The following is a 16,265-nucleotide window of genomic DNA, read 5'->3' on the forward strand; positions in this document are numbered from 1 at the left end:
CAGTCATGAAACTTTGAGTGGTTTTGATTAGATCAGAGACCATGGTTGCTAAGTCAGAGGGGTTCTGCTTAGAATTCTCTGTCTGTTGCTGAGAAGATGATGGAAAAGGCTTGCCATTGCTAAACCTGTTTCTTCCACCATTATTGTTGAAACCTTGTTGAGGTCTCTCTTTATTCTTCCATGAGAAATTTGGGTGATTTCTCCATGAAGAATTATAGGTGTTTCCATAGGGTTCTCCTAGGTAATTCACCTCTTCCATTGAAGGGTTCTCAGGATCATAAGCTTCTCCTTCAGAGGAAGCATCCTTAGTACTGCTTGGTGCATTTTGCATTCCAGACAGACTTTGAGAAATCAAATTGACTTGTTGAGTTAATATCTTATTCTGAGCCAAAATGGCATTCAGAGTATCAATCTCAAGAACTCCTTTCTTCTGACTTGTCCCATTGTTCACAGGATTTCTTTCAGAAGTGTACATGAATTGGTTATTTGCAACCATTTCAATGAGCTCTTGAGCCTCTGTAGGCGTCTTCTTCAGATGAAGAGATCCTCTAGCAGAGCTATCCAAAGACATCTTGGATAGTTCAGAGAGACCATCATAGAAAATACCTATGATGCTCCATTCAGAAAGCATGTCAGATGGACATTTTCTGATCAATTGTTTGTATCTTTCCCAAGCTTCATAGAGGGATTCACTATCCTTCTGTCTGAAGGTTTGGACTTCCACTCTAAGCTTACTCAATTTTTGAGGTGGAAAGAACTTTGCCAAGAAGGCATTGACTAGCTTTTCCCAAGAGTCCAGGCTTTCTTTAGGTTGTGAATCCAACCATATTCTAGCTCTGTCTCTTACAGCAAAAGGGAATAGCATCAGTCTGTAGACCTCAGGGTCAACCCCATTAGTCTTGACTGTGTCACAGATTTGCAAGAACTCAGCTAAAAACTGATGAGGATCTTCCAATGGAAGTCCATGGAACTTGCAATTCTGTTGCATTAGAGAAACTAACTGAGGCTTAAGCTCAAAGTTGTTTGCTCCAATGGCAGGGATAGAGATGCTTCTCCCATAGAAGTCGGGAGTAGGTGCAGTAAAGTCACCCAGCACCTTCCTTGCATTGTTGGCATTGTTGTTGTTTTCGGCTGCCATGGGTTCTTCTTCCTTGAAGAATTCGGTCAGGTCCTCAACAGAGAGTTGTGCCTTAGCTTCTCTTAGCTTTTGCTTCAAGGTCCTTTCAGGTTCAGGGTCAGCTTCAACAAGAATGCCTTTGTCTCTGCTCCTGCTCATATGAAAGAGAAGAGAACAAGAAAATATGGAATCCTCTATGTCACAGTATAGAGATTCCTTGAGGTGTCAGAGGAGAAGAAAAGTAGAAGACAGAAGTAGAAAATTCGAACTTATCAAAGAAGATGGGGTTCGAATTTTGCATTAAGGAATAGTGTTAGTCCATAAATAGAAGGATATGAGAAGAAAGGAAGTAATTTTCGAAAATTAAGTAAAAGATTTTGAAAATATTTTTGAAAAACACTACTTGATTTTCGAAAATAAGAGTGGGAAAGAAATCAAATGATTTTTGAAAAAGATTTTGAAATTAAAAGTTAAAAAGATTTGATTGAAAACTATTTTGAAAAAGATGTGATTAAAAAGATATGATTGATTTTAAAAAAAAATGTGATTGAGAAGATATGATTTTGAAAACAATTTAAAAAGATTTGATTTTAAAAATTAATGACTTGCCTAACAAGAAAAGATATGATTCAAACATTAAACCTTTCTCAACAGAAAAGGCAACATACTTAAAATGTTCAATCAAATCATTAATTGTTAGTAAGTATCTTTAAAAAAAAGAAAGAAATTGATTTTGAAAACATTTGATTGAAAAGATATGATTTGAAAAAGATTTGATTTTGAAAAACTTTGAAAACTTGAAAAAAAAATTGATTTTGAAAACAAAATCTTCCCCCTTGTGCCATCCTGGCGTTAAACGCCCAGAATGGTATCCATTCTGGCGTTTAACGCCCAAAATGCTACCTTTTTGGGCGTTAAACGCCCAACCAGGTACCCTGGCTGGCGTTTAAACGCCAGTCTGTCCTTCTTCACTGGGCGTTTTGAACGCCCAGCTTTTTCTGTGTAATTCCTCTGCTGCATGTTCTGAATCTTCAGTCCCCTGTACTATTGACTTGAAAATAGAACCAAGATCAAATAAACAAGGCATGCAAGACACCAAACTTAAGATTAGACACTAGACTCAAACAAGAAACATAAAGTATTTTTGGTTTTTATGATTTTTATAAAATTTTTTTTTGTGCTTTTTTCGAAAATTATATGGAAATAGAAAATAAAGGTTTCAGAATTCTCAATTTGAATTTCCAGGAATCATTGCAATGCTAGTCTAAGACTCCGGTCCAGGAATTAGACATGGCTTCACAGCCAGCCAAGCTTTCAAAGAAAGCTTCGGTCCAAAACACTAGACATGGCCAATGGCCAGCCAAGCCTTAGCAGATCATTGCTCCAATAGCAAGATTGATAGAGATCAGCAAGCTATTGTGATGATCAGTTGAAACCTCGGTCCAATAAGATTAGACATGGCTTCACAGCCAGCCAGATTTCAACAGATCACCATGAAACACTAGAATTCATTCTTAAGAACTCTGAAGAAAAAAAATACCTAATCTAAGCAACAAGATGAACCGTCAGTTGTCCATACTCAAGAACAATCCCCGGCAACGGCGCCAAAAACTTGGTGCACGAAATTGTGATCACTATTTTCACACAGAACAATCCCCGGTAATGGCTCCAAAGACTTGGTGCACAATACCATGGCATAAGCACAACTTCGCACAACTAACCAGCAAGTGCACTGGGTCGTCCAAGTAATACCTTACGTGAGTAAGGGTCGATCCCACGGAGATTGTTGGTATGAAGCAAGCTATGGTCACCTTGTAGATCTCAGTCAGGCAGACTCAAATGGGTATAGTGATAAACGAATAAAGCATAAAGATAAAGATAGGGATACTTATGTATATCATTGATGAGAGCTTCAGATAAGCGTATGAAGATGCCTTCCCTTCCGTCTCTCTACTTTCCTACAGTCTTCATCCAATCCTTTTTACTCCTTTCCATGGCAAGCTCATGTAGGGTTTCACCGTTGTCAGTGGCTACCTCCCATCCTCTCAGTGAAAACGTCGCCTATGCTCTGTCACAGCATGGGTAATCAGCTGTCGATTCTCGGTCAGGCCGGAATAAAATCCATCGATTCTTTTGCTTCTGTCACTAACGCCCCGCCTGCTAGGAGTTTGAAGCACGTCACAGTCATTCAATCATTGAATCCTACTCAGAATACCACAGACAAGGTTAGACCTTCCGGATTCTCTTGAATGCTGCCATCAGTTCTCGCCTATACCACGAAGACTCTGATCTCACGGAATGGCTGGCTCGTTTGTCAGGCGAGCACTCGGTTGTCAGGCGATCAACCATGCATCGTGTATCAGGAATCCAAGAGATATTCACTAAGCCTCGTATGCTTGTAGAACAAGAGTGGTTGTCAGTCACTTTGTTCATAAGTGAGAATGATGATGAGTGTCACGGATCATCACATTCATCAAGTTGAAGAACAGGTGATATCTTGGAACAAGAACAAGCGGAATTGAATAGAAGAACAATAGTAATTGCATTAATACTCGAGGTACAGCAGAGCTCCACACCTTAATCTATGGTGTGTAGAAACTCCACCGTTGAAAATACATAAGAACAAGGTCTAGGCATGGTCGAATGGCCAGCCTCCCAAAGTGAGTTCAATCATAAAAACATGATCAAAAGCTTTCTAATACAATAGTAAAAGGTCCTACTTATAGAAAACTAGTAGCCTAAGGTGTACAGAGATGAGTAAATGACATAAAAATCCACTTCCGGGCCCACTTGGTGTGTGCTTGGGCTGAGCAAATGAAGCATTTTCGTGTAGAGACTCCTCTTGGAGTTAAACGCCAGCTTTGGTGCTAGTTTGGGCGTTTAACTCCCATTTAGGTGCCAGTTCCGGCGTTTAACGCTGGAATTTCTGTAGGTGACTTTGAACGCCGGTTTGGGCCATCAAATCTTGGGCAAAGTATGGACTATCATATATTGCTGGAAAGCCCAGGATGTCTACTTTCCAACGCCGTTTAGAGCGTGCCAATTGGGCTTCTGTAGCTCCAGAAAATCCACTTCGAGTGCAGGGAGGTCAGAATCCAACAGCATCTGCAGTCCTTTTGAGTCTCTGGATCAGATTTTTGCTCAGATCCCTCAATTTCAGCCAGAAAATACCTGAAATCACAGAAAAACACACAAACTCATAGTAAAGTCCAGAAAAGTGAATTTTAACTAAAAACTAATAAAAATATAATAAAAACTAACTAAAAGATACTAAAAACATACTAAAAACAATGCCAAAAAGGGTACAAATTATCCGCTCATCAGTAGCCTAATATATGCTATGGTGTGTACACGCCCAGATATTTCACAGGCAGTCAGTATTGTTAGCAGGTTCATAGCAAATCCGGGTAAGGCACACTGGGAAGTAGTCAAGTGGATATTAAAGTACCTGAAGGGTACCATTGACATAAGTTTATGCTTTAGTGGAAAATTATGTCAAATCAACGGCTTTATTGATTCTGATTATGTTGGTGATCTAGACAGAAGACGTTCTATGACCGGTTATGTATATAAAATACAAGGTGCTCCAGTTAGTTGGCAATTGATCTTACAAGCTACAGTGGCATTATCTACTACAAAGGCTGAGTACATGGCAGTAGCAGAAGGGTGAAAGAAGCATCGTGGCTAAGAGGTCTTCTAGATGATTTGAGATTTCGGCAAGATTAGGTGAATCTGAGTTGTGATAGTCCAAGTGCAATTTATTTGGCTAAAAATTAGGTTCATCATGCTCGTAACAAGCATATTGATGTAAGATATCACTTCGTGCGTGATGTTATAGAGAAAGGCAACATTTCTCTTGTAAAAGTACACATAGATAAAAATCCCGTAGACATGCTGACTAAAGTAATGTCAAAAAGCAAGTTCCAACAGTGTTTGAAATTGCTCAATGTTATTCCATGTTAGGCATGGGGATACGAATACCATACCTTGATCGTCTAAAATTTGAGTAGATTTTAAATTGTGACCGAGGTGGAGAATTGTGAGAATAAAGGAAGGATAAGAGTAATTTTAGGAAGTAAAATAAATGAGTTTTAATAGGAGAGAATTCAAAATATTTAGTAAAGAGTTTTTCGCCGGAGAATTTTATTCTTATTCGTTGAAGTTACATCATAGAGATACTATATATACGTCTCTAGAATTGTAATTGAAGTCAATAACAATAACAATATCCTTATTCACATCATCTTATAGAGTTAGTTAGAAGAAATCTTTCATATTGTTTTTCCTCATTACAAAATATATAGCGAGTGCATTATTGTGAATAGTGTTTAATTTCATATTACTTTGTATCTATTAGAAGTCAAAATTCCGCTGTAAACTCAACAATAAATAATTCATTGTAGTAACAAAAAGAAGGGGCCAAGATTGTCCTTAATAGGGAGATTTGGTAGATAAATTTTCTAACAACCAAGTCAAGAGAGGAGAGCTAAAGAAATTACGTGAAACCAAACTATTATCAGTACTCATCCATGTGCCTCTCGCCACCCTGCAGTCATGGAGCACATGGAACAAAGATTCAAGGGATACACCACAAATGGTACAACTGTCTTCCTCCATCATATGTCTTCTGGCGCATTCTACATTGGTTAAAAGAGCTTAGTGCACTACAAACCAGAAAAAGACCACAGCTGTTGTGAAGCCTCCAACTTCCATATTTTTTAGAATATGAAAGCATTTGATTCATCTGCATGCCCCAAAAAGATAGCATAAGTCGACTTTATGGAGAAGACACTACTCGATACCAGAAGCCAAACCAAACTATTAACTCTTAACCCAAGCTCAGAAGATTTAATAGAAGAAAAACTAGAATACCAATCATCTCCCAGCATAGTACTAATACAGTCATAGTCCCAATGAAAATTAATAATAAACTTGCAAATTCTCTCTTTTAGCACTTCTGGCTGAGCAAAATTTACAAATTTATGAAAATCTGGTATTCATTGGTCGGTCCAAAAATTAATCTTAGTACAGGATCCGATCCTCCATATGAGATTATTTTAAAAAATTTTTCAAATTCTTTGGATGCCTTGCCAAGAATTTGAAAATGTTTTGATCTTTTTAACAACAGGAAGAGTAGCCTCATCCATCCATATTTACTTCGAAGAATTTTAACCCAAAGATCTCTATTATGGACAAGTTTTCAGACTAATTTCATCAAATTTGCATTATTAAGAACTCACACATACAGTTCTAAAGTCGAGATCTTCTTGCGCCTTAGGCGAACAAAGAGTTTTCCATTCAAAAAGATGAGGCTTTCTAACCAAATAATCCCCCCCAAACAAAATTGCGACATATGCTGTCAATTCGATCACAAATACTCAAAGACAATTTTATAGTTTGCATTACATAAGATGGGATAGTTGATAGAGTCGTTTGAGTAAGAGCAACTCTTCCTGCCAAAGAAACGTTGCGGGCTTTTCAAGAGTCAAGGCGTTTCGATATTCTGTCAAGAATGGATAAATACATTTAAATATATCATGATTATAAAATTAATTCATAATTTTATATTTATATTTTTGGTATTTTTTATTTTCATTTATTTTTCTAAGTCCAAATTTAAATTTGGCACATCTCCTTACTAGGTATATTCAAATATATCATGATTATAAAATCAATTTATATTTTTGGTATTTCTCATTCTTATTCATTTTTTAAAATTTTTTCTTTAATTATTTGCAATCCAAAAACCACCGTATGAGAAGATAAAGTATAACAACTAAAGCAAATATATAAATAGAAGCAACAAATGAAGATATAGCTTTGTATAACTCTAATATAAAAGGCCTATGCCTTTTTTAAAAATAAATGAATTCAAATTTTAAAATAATAAGCTATATTTTAATCTATATTATATTTTAGTGGAATAATTATATGGAATTATATACTAATTATCAAATAAATATTTTGTAAAATATTTTTAGTATAAAACAATTCAAATTTAACATTAGTTTATATATTATCTAATCAATCTCTAAATAATATAACACTTATTATAATACATTATGTAGTATAATTAATTTATCTCTCTGTGCATCACGCGGGTCTCATTCTGGTTTGTATTATTGCTATTATCTTTTCAACCGGTTCCATAATATGATTCTACTATCACTGAGTGTAAAGAATAATCCCCTTTACATAAACAAAATTATATGTATCGAAATTTGAATAAGATAAAAATAAAAGAGTGAGACTTACCCTACCTCATTTTAATTTTCTAATGTAATAGTTAAAAAAATTATTCTACTTCACTTTTTCGCATCCAAATTTTTCAAAAAACTCAGAAATTTAGATATGTTTATAGTTTTATACCTCTTAATTTAGAGGTTTTTATATCTTAATTTTAAAACTCTAACTCATAAGTTCATTAGGGCAAAATAGACTAAATCATAATTGGGTCTAAAATAATAAAAGTAAAATAAACATAAAATAAGTCTTAAAATAAATACTAATAAAATTATATATATTTAATTCAACTTAACTTACAGAGAGTTTTCAATGCAATTTGAAAATAGTAAAAAGTTTGATTTTCTATAATTGTTAACCAGTGTCTTAGTCAATTCTTAATGCATATTTTGAACAAATAATTTAGTCATGTTTACAAAAAATTTTTTTATTCTCTTAAATGCTGTTCTTGTAATTAAACAAATTGGCATATGGTACTTCTCATTTTGTCCCATAAAACTTGTATCAAGAAATGTCTTTTTCCAAAAGATGAAATTGTTTTGATTCTCCTAGAACTATAATTTGGACCACCCTGATAATTAAGAAGGATATACACTTTTTTTTAGAGTAAGTAATTAATTAAGGAAAGAAGAGTAGAATGGAGCTGTGGAAGCTGTTCATGACTGCATTAATGCCGGTTCTTAAGCTGATAATCATCACTGCTGTAGGAGCATTTCTTGCTCTTGATCGCTTTAATTTGTTGAGAGACAATGCTAGAAAGCATTTGAATGCAGTAAGTTATTTTATTTATTTTATTTATTTTCTAAATACTTTATTTAAACTAATTTGTTAAGAGACATCTTTCTTGATTCCAAGGAATGTCTTTTTCAAAATTGGAACAAATGATGTTAATTCATTAGTTCATCAGAGTCACAAAGCAAGAAACATATCATCAACTATGATGTTCTAGCTTCATTCTCACAACTCTTGCTGCTCAAAAATCAATACAATCAATGAGACAACTACCTTAATTATTTCGCTGTTCAACACTTAATGATGTTTTTCTTTTTTTCAGTTGGTGTATTATGTGTTCATTCCAGCTCTTATATGCAGCATCCTGACAAAATCTATAACATTTAGGAGCCTGGTTATACTGTATGTTGTTTTCTTCCTCCTCTGCATTTTCTTTTGGTTTTGCATTTAAACCATTCATGAATTGCTTCTCCTAAGATTCTTTCACTGTATGAATCATGCAGGTGGTTCATGCCAATGAACATTCTTCTGACATTCATCGCGGGGTCGGCTTTAGGATGGTTACTTATGAAAGTAACGAAAGCTCCTCATAATTTGCAAGGCCTTGTTTTAGGCTGCTGTGCTGGAGGTAGCTTAAATTAGCCAAGTCCAATTCAATATAATACAATTTTGGTTGATCATAAAAAAGGATGTGGATTTTTTCGACGAATTAGATTTGTAAAGTTCCGAGCAGAGTTCATCATTCATGAAGTTTTTCTCTTCTCATTAATTTGAGTTTATGTAATTTGTAAACAGGAAATCTTGGAAACTTGCCTCTGATTGTAATTCCTTCAGTTTGTAAACAAAGCAGTAGTCCTTTTGGAGATGTAGATGTTTGTTATCAAAAAGCAATGGCTTATGTTACCCTTTCTTTGGCTGTAAGACAATTTAGTATTTGAAAATTTAATTATGTTCATATATCATTAGAGAAAATTTTGACAACAGTTAATTAAGATTTTTTTAATGTTTTATTTCATTATGATGTACCAGGTTGGATGCATGTACTTTTGGACTATTGTGTACAGCATAGTGAGAGCATATTCATGCAAGGTTTCTAGTGTCAGAAATGTTGATGATTCCACATCATATCCATTGGATTTAATAGAATCAGATCCTGAAAATCATACAAAACCTTCAAATGGATTAGTTGTTACTTTAGAGGAAAAAACAACTTTTGATGTAAGAGCAGAGGTTTATTCATTGTTCTAGTAGATATATGTTCGATATCTTCATTGAACTATTTAGGGTGCGACTGGTTTGCGTTTTTATTTTCTGATGTAATTTTATTGTTTTTATTATTTTCTCTTTTTCTTTTACAAAATTTTCTGAAGACAGAAACGCAAATCAAATACACCCTATATTTATCAGCAAATTGTTTTATGAAGTGACTAAATAGAAGGTCTCAAATTTTTTTCGTCCATTTTTATACAGGTAGGCAATCATACAAAGCTTATGGAAACATTGAAGAAATTAGTAGTAAAGCTCAATTTGAACATCCTATTAACTCCTGCAACAATTGCAGTGGTATGCCAATATTTCTTCTGAATTTTTCATCCCTATATCCTTATTGTTCTCTTTCTTTTCTAGAATAAGTGATCAATTTGCAACCTGAAATTATGGCACTTTCAAATAGTTCCAGCGTTTAATAAATGAAAGCTTCATATTAAAATAGTTAGTTAAATTGGCCAAATTTTTACTAGAACCTCATTAGGATTTGGCATATTTTCTGCCTCTAGATTGTTGGTTCGGTGATTGGTGTAATCCCTCAACTTCGAAAGCTGTTTATTGGCGAAAATGCTCCTCTCCGTGTAGTTCAGGACTCTACATCCATGTTGGGGTAAGATTCAAAAAACCAACTATATCAGCATCCAATTTTATGGTCCAAGTTACTAAGGTAATTATCAAGTTTATTTTAGAATTTGTTTTTCTGATCTGCAGTGATGCATGCATTCCAGCAATCACTTTACTAGTTGGAGCAACTCTTCTTCAGGGTATAATCACTATCAACTTGATGTTCTTCTACCTGAAGAAAATCTAATGATAAAAAATACTTGGTTAATTTTGTTTCAGGGTTAAAAGGGTCAGGAATTAAGGTTTCAATTGTTATAGGGATCATTGCGGTTAGGTTCATCGCCTTACCAATGCTAGGTGTGGGCATTGTTAAAGGTGCAGTGCATTTTGGTGTGATCCACCATGATCCATTATATCATTTCACTTTGCTGTTTCAATATGCTGTTCCTCCTGCAGTGTCCATGAGTAAGTTCAGCTTCAACATAACCAATATCTCTATTTTCAGTAACATCTTTACTAGAGATTAAGGGTATTTTTAAGGCAGAAAACTACTTTTCTTAACAAAGCATTGTCTAAATGTACATATATTACTCTTTTCACTTTTGATTCGTACAATAGTTTGAAACTTTTTTCAGTATGTGCCTGAGATTTTGGAATAATACTATTATGAATCTGACACAGGTACAATTACTCAATTTTTCGGAGCCGGTGAAACAGAATGCTCAATCATCATGCTAGCAACTTATGCCTGTGCCTCAGTTTCTGTTACTGTCTGGTCTACCATTTTCATGTGGATTGTGACATAAATGTATTTCTAATACCAACTCTAAGGGATTTTTTCCTGAGATAGAAGAAACTCCAGCTGCATTTTGTTTCAAGTACTTCAGTTCTGTGTAGTGAATCAAATTTGTCCTTAACATTTACTACAATTGTAAACGTTGGTAATGCTGCCTCTATACATATTAACATGCTATGAAATTTGGAATTAAACAAATATTGGAAAAATATAATGTAAAACAGAAGTACAATTCATTACAAATTAGTGTTTTTCCATCATTTTTGGCATATGGAAGAATTGATCTCATTAGTCATTACGATATATTACAATATTAAATTGTTACAAAGCTAAGAGAAAGTGCCTAATGATGGAACACACTACATTGTTCTTGTTTTTCTCTGCAATTTCTCCATTCAGCAACGTATGTGCATAAATATACAAACCTGCCCTCTCCCCCTTCCCTGCCAAGGTTCATACACCTCCAATACCACACAAAATTTTGAGAATTACAAGCCACTCCATGAATCTCAACACGGTTCTATGTTTGGTCTATCATTTTCTCTTTGCCAATTGGAATGTCTTCTTTAAGAAGAGATTTGCAGCTCTATCGTCCCTGTGGCACAATACCCTCAATATTGTATTAGGGTCTGACCTATTCCATTTACCTGTAGTTGGAGGCATTGGTAACTTTTGTCCATTTGTCATTACACCAATGGCACTTCCTTCACAAATGACAATGCTGAAATCTTCTATCAACTGTTCAGTGCTGAGGCTCATCAATGCAATGACTCCCTCCACCACTGCAGCCTCTCCATTCACCACATGTTCTGATATCAGTCCTTCTATAGATGTGCTGAAAGCTCGCTTCATCACATCAAAATCCTCTTTGATGATTTCGTGATCAGACCGGTGGAACACACGAGTGTTTCCACCAGCAAGCAAGACCATAAGGAATGCATCAAAGGAGGCCTTCATGACTTCCTTCATTGCCATTGGTTGAGCTCTTTCTATAAGAAGATTGGACATCAGAGTCACATTTTGCTTGAGGATTCTCAATGCAGGCCTAATCTGTCCCCTGGTTACTCCCCCAGAATACAGGCCATCATAGAATACAGAGCTAGAGTCAAGGAATATGAGACGGTATCCAGCAACTTCCGAGACATGCTGGCAGGAAGCTAGAATAGACTTCTTGATTGAGTCAAAGTATACAGAACCATTGTTTTGAGCCCTGTGGCTATTCCCAAGACGAATGCGGCTTGAAGGAACAACTCCTGGGTTTGTAGCAAGCAATGTGTCCAGATAATGGATCTGGGTAAGGAGATAGTGCAAGGTATTGAGCCGAACATAGAGGCGCTGCGTTCCACGGCTAGTTGATGGCCGAGGATTTTGACCTTCATGTGCTTTATTAACATTGTACAGATCTTTATGACCAGCACCACATGGAGCGGCTTTCTTCCACAGTTTGAGGAATTTTGAATTCTGGCTGCACCTTGTCAGTGGTGGAAGTACCGGGATGTAACTCTGCTTTGAACCTGAAGGAAAATAGAAGTTAAAAGAATGAAATACCCTCACTTTTCTAGTCTATTGTAGCAATTTGAGGACCATCATTCTACCATTGTTTTGTGCCTTGTATTTCGTATTCTAATGCTATATAAAATTATGAATTCCTGGTACTTACCACATGCTGCAACAAACATCATGTACTCTTGGAAGAGGCTCCCCAATCCATCGGCAAGAGCTCGAACTAATTCTTCAGTAATTGGTATTGGAACTTTGAAGAATTCTTCCACAGTTGTGGTGGTCATTTGAATCAGCTCCACAGCCGATTGTGCATATGGCTCCGTTTTGGATTTCGGATTCCATGTCTGCAATAAAAGTAAACAAGGAAATTATAAGCTATATCCCATCATTACAATCTGTGACTCAATTTGATGGAACAAGGATCTCAAAGCTAGGACTCACTTCAGTTTCTTTTGCTTTTTGCAGATATTCTCTGGCTTTCTGCAGTGAATCATATATCCATTTTCCCAGACGAGTCAATATGACTGAATCAACATCATAGGGAATCATCTCTCTCACCACTGTCTTGCCACCATCCTCACTCTCAGTAGCGTCTTCAACAACTGTTTGGACAATAGCCTTTTCAAGCTTTGCAGCCCTATGCAATACCTGAACCGACTCACTGGTCAGTGAGGTCAATTCATTTATGTACTGCCTCAGCATTTGCCGGTAGCAGTTGTGCAGTGCCATCGCCGCAACTGCGCCTGCTGTTGAGTGCCATTTCTTAAACATTGGAGTGAAATTTTGTCTTTCCTTCATCACCAGACCTTCAGTTTCCTGAGCTAATTCAAGAAGTACTTCACTCAACTCTTTCTTTCTCTCAAATTCAGCAGACTTTGCATTCACTGCTTCAAATGTCTGCACTCACAAAAAACCAATACATCATGAATCATGATTACATTGGTTAACTAGATTATAAATGAGAATAGTGAACAGAAAACATATTATAACAAACCTTGTCAAATGCATATGTCATGGAAGAACGGATGTAATTTTCAACGCGCTCATGGGGCGCTTTGAATATGGCTATGTCTCCATTCTGTCCCCCTTCCCCATTTGTGATTGTCAGATCTTCACCTAAAATCTTGGAAGCTGTCAATACCAAAGGAAGAAGGATTTCGATTTGGTTAGCATTTCCTCTCATGAAATACTCATGGTAATTAAGTAACCTCTTCTCCGACCAATCTAGCATTGATCTCACAACTGATGACAATATCTTAACAAAAATGGCATCCTTTTCCTTCTTAACATCATTTGCTACTTCTTTCAACATTATATGTGAGGCAGTGAGAAGATCAGGCTCTATCTGCCCTGTTAAAACATACTGATAAAACAGCACCCAAGTGAAGCACACATTGTGAATTGGGAATGTTATCCCAAACACAGACCATGTCTTCTTCATCAGCTCAAGAAGCTCATCAACCTCATCAAGGACTAATGTGTCATCCCTGATATCGAAAACCGATTGCAGGAGGGCAGTGTAGAGCTGGATGTTGAAGGGGAATCCATCAGCCCAGTGGCAAACATCAGTGGGGGTTCCATTATGGCTTCTCCATGAAAGGGAAACCACAGAGTTGCAAAGGGTCCTCATGGTATCTGAGTTCTTGCCAGTGTCAATAGGCCCGGACTCACTGCTGATGAGGATGTCGTGGAAGCGCTTGGCAAATGGGTTGTTCTTTTCAAGAGGGAGTGATGGGTGGAGGAGGAGACCTGCTTCAAGCATCTTGAGCTGCCTCCTCTGCCACATGTGGTACTCAGTGGAGTCACTGAATTCTGAGGGCTTTAGGTGCCTTAAGAGTTCCAAAGGGATAATTATTGTTTCTGATCTTCTCCCTGCCTGCAATGCAACCGCACTGATTTAAATATCCAAATTTGTTATGCTTAGTGGAACATAATTATTCTTCAAAAGCCTCAAATTATCACAACATACTCAATTGTTAGCTTCTCTTGCAGCAACTTAAAGATCTAAAGAGGGAAAAATATCAATATAAATTTTCAAACAGGTGACCAATTCATCACAATAAGTGAATGACAGAATCCCAATTGCACATGACATTCAATTAAATCAACATATCTTTCCACCAAAGAGAGAAAAATATCAATGTAAGAGAACAAAAATAATTTTTTTTTTTTACAAATTTGCCTCCTCTAAATACCAAGTTGCACATAGAGATAAAAAAATTTGACAATTAATAAAGGAGGGAAAAAAAAAAAAAGAGAAGACTGATTAGATTACTTGGCCAACGACGGTTCTCATTAGGGTTTTCCTGAGCTTATTATCATCGTGCTCCGACACTCTCATCTGCTGCCTCATCATCTCCGCCGCCGTCATCGGCCTCCGAGGCCTCATCGGTGGAAGCAAACCGTTAATAGAAGGGCTACTACCTCCCGCCACCGGCGACGACGGCGTCGACAACCCTCCCCCGACGTTAACACCAAAACCGGCCACCATCCTCCTCGACGGCGACCTCTTCAGCATCTTCAATCCCAGCATCTTCTTCACCCTGCTCGTCGGCTTCGTCACCACCTGATTCCCCTTCCCACCTTCACCGGCGCCATTGTTCTCGTAATTCGAGTAGAACGTCAGGGCGTGCTTGCCGCCGAACCCCGGCGCCGACCGGCACGCCGTGAAGAAAATCTCGTACGATGTCTGTCTCACATCGTCTTCGCTGAGCCCCTCGAGCTTCTCGAACGGCCAGGCGAGATCGTCGACGGGGGTGGCTATGGCAGCAGAGATGACAGAGGCTACATCCCCCCCGCGGCTGAGTTGGTGGTGGAGGTAGTCGACACGAGAGGAGGAGAGGGAGGGGTAGGACTCATGGCGGGAGTGTTGACCCATGCGACGGCGGGGACGATGGACGGGTCAGAGTCCGACGATGGCGGTAAGGGTGTCAGTGGCAGCGCGTGAGCGTGAGGAGTCTGATCTATCGCTGTGTTTGTGTTGTGTTATTTTTGGCGCCAAAGTTAGTTAGTGGTGTAAGCGTGTTGTCTTTTTTTGGGGAGGAAAGGGAGTTAGATTTAGAAAAAGAATGCATGCTTTATGGTTCTTAAAAATGGAGAAGGATTAGAATAGGATAGATCATAGAGGATGGTGATGAGTTGTGTTAGTTAGTTTGTTAGTTAATTAGTTATTTAGTTATTTACGTGACAGCAGTTTCATGCATGATTATAACTGTCACCGATGCACCGGCCTTGTTCATTTGATAACAATGCCTCAAGCCCTCCAACCCACTCTGCCACAAATTGTGTTGTATTTTTATTTTTTTTATGTAAATTATTATTTTTATTCATAAAAATTTAGAACTAACGCTGAAAAATTTATTTATGAATAAATAAGATTATTTTTTTATTTATAAAAGATGAATTTTTATTAATACAACTATTCAAACTTTAAAAAAGTTATTTAAAATATCTAAAATATCTTTTAATATAATTTAATTTTAACATCTCTTTTTATTTTATACTACTAATCCCATTCACATCCTTTTTCGCACTCTCATCTCTAACCACCACCATCATTGCCGTCCTCACCATCCTCAAATCATTCTTTTTACCACCATCATCGAATAAGGAAAGGAGGAAGAATGAAAGAAAAAACCGAAACAGAGGAGGGGCATTCAGATTCATAATTTCATAGTCAAATTCAAACAACAATGTCTCAACAGAACTTATATTATCTGAGATTCAGCAATAGAACCAATAAAATTGTAAACACACATTCAAATCCCAACAACAGAAGTGGAGGATTCAAATTCAACAATCACAAATATACATGGAGATGCAGAATTAGAGAATGAAGTAACAAAAAATAAAAATTGAAAATTAAAAAGACAACGATGACGAGGTATTGCCGAATCTTCGAACCCCTCAATCCCCAGCCTCGAAGCTCTGTGAACAGCACTTCAATGTCAAAACGCTAGCGCAGAGGCTATTGCCGGAGATGGTACCCCTAACCAGAGTCCATGATGTTCTTGTAAAAGACAACATGAAGACCAAGGATTGGGT

General features: G+C 37.0%; 2 protein-coding genes and 1 non-coding gene across 3 annotated transcripts; 2 read left to right on the forward strand and 1 right to left on the reverse strand.

Moving 5' to 3' along the window:
• The first annotated feature begins 629 nt into the window (after positions 1-629).
• On the forward strand, positions 630-733 carry LOC130952558 (small nucleolar RNA R71). Its single transcript, XR_009074737.1, has one exon. It is a non-coding gene; the product is annotated as a small nucleolar RNA R71 (small nucleolar RNA).
• Positions 734-7,868: 7,135 nt separating this feature from the next.
• Positions 7,869-10,890, forward strand: LOC130951609 (protein PIN-LIKES 3-like). The gene is made up of 10 exons (XM_057880307.1): positions 7,869-8,132; positions 8,415-8,494; positions 8,596-8,720; positions 8,888-9,009; positions 9,122-9,310; positions 9,563-9,655; positions 9,868-9,968; positions 10,070-10,122; positions 10,202-10,387; positions 10,604-10,890. Exons 1-10 carry the CDS (start codon positions 7,998-8,000, stop codon positions 10,726-10,728), a joined length of 1,209 nt encoding a protein of 402 aa, XP_057736290.1. The 5' UTR covers positions 7,869-7,997; the 3' UTR covers positions 10,729-10,890.
• Positions 10,891-11,252: 362 nt separating this feature from the next.
• Positions 11,253-15,099, reverse strand: LOC130949995 (protein unc-13 homolog). The gene is made up of 5 exons (XM_057878571.1): positions 14,497-15,099; positions 13,216-14,097; positions 12,663-13,118; positions 12,379-12,565; positions 11,253-12,232 (listed from the first exon to the last, which is right to left on the reverse strand). Exons 1-5 carry the CDS (start codon positions 15,097-15,099, stop codon positions 11,253-11,255), a joined length of 3,108 nt encoding a protein of 1,035 aa, XP_057734554.1.
• Positions 15,100-16,265: the final 1,166 nt, after the last annotated feature.

The sequence above is a fragment of the Arachis stenosperma genome, chromosome 9 (genome assembly GCF_014773155.1).
Source record: "Arachis stenosperma cultivar V10309 chromosome 9, arast.V10309.gnm1.PFL2, whole genome shotgun sequence".
Classification (NCBI taxonomy): Eukaryota; Viridiplantae; Streptophyta; class Magnoliopsida; order Fabales; family Fabaceae; genus Arachis; species Arachis stenosperma.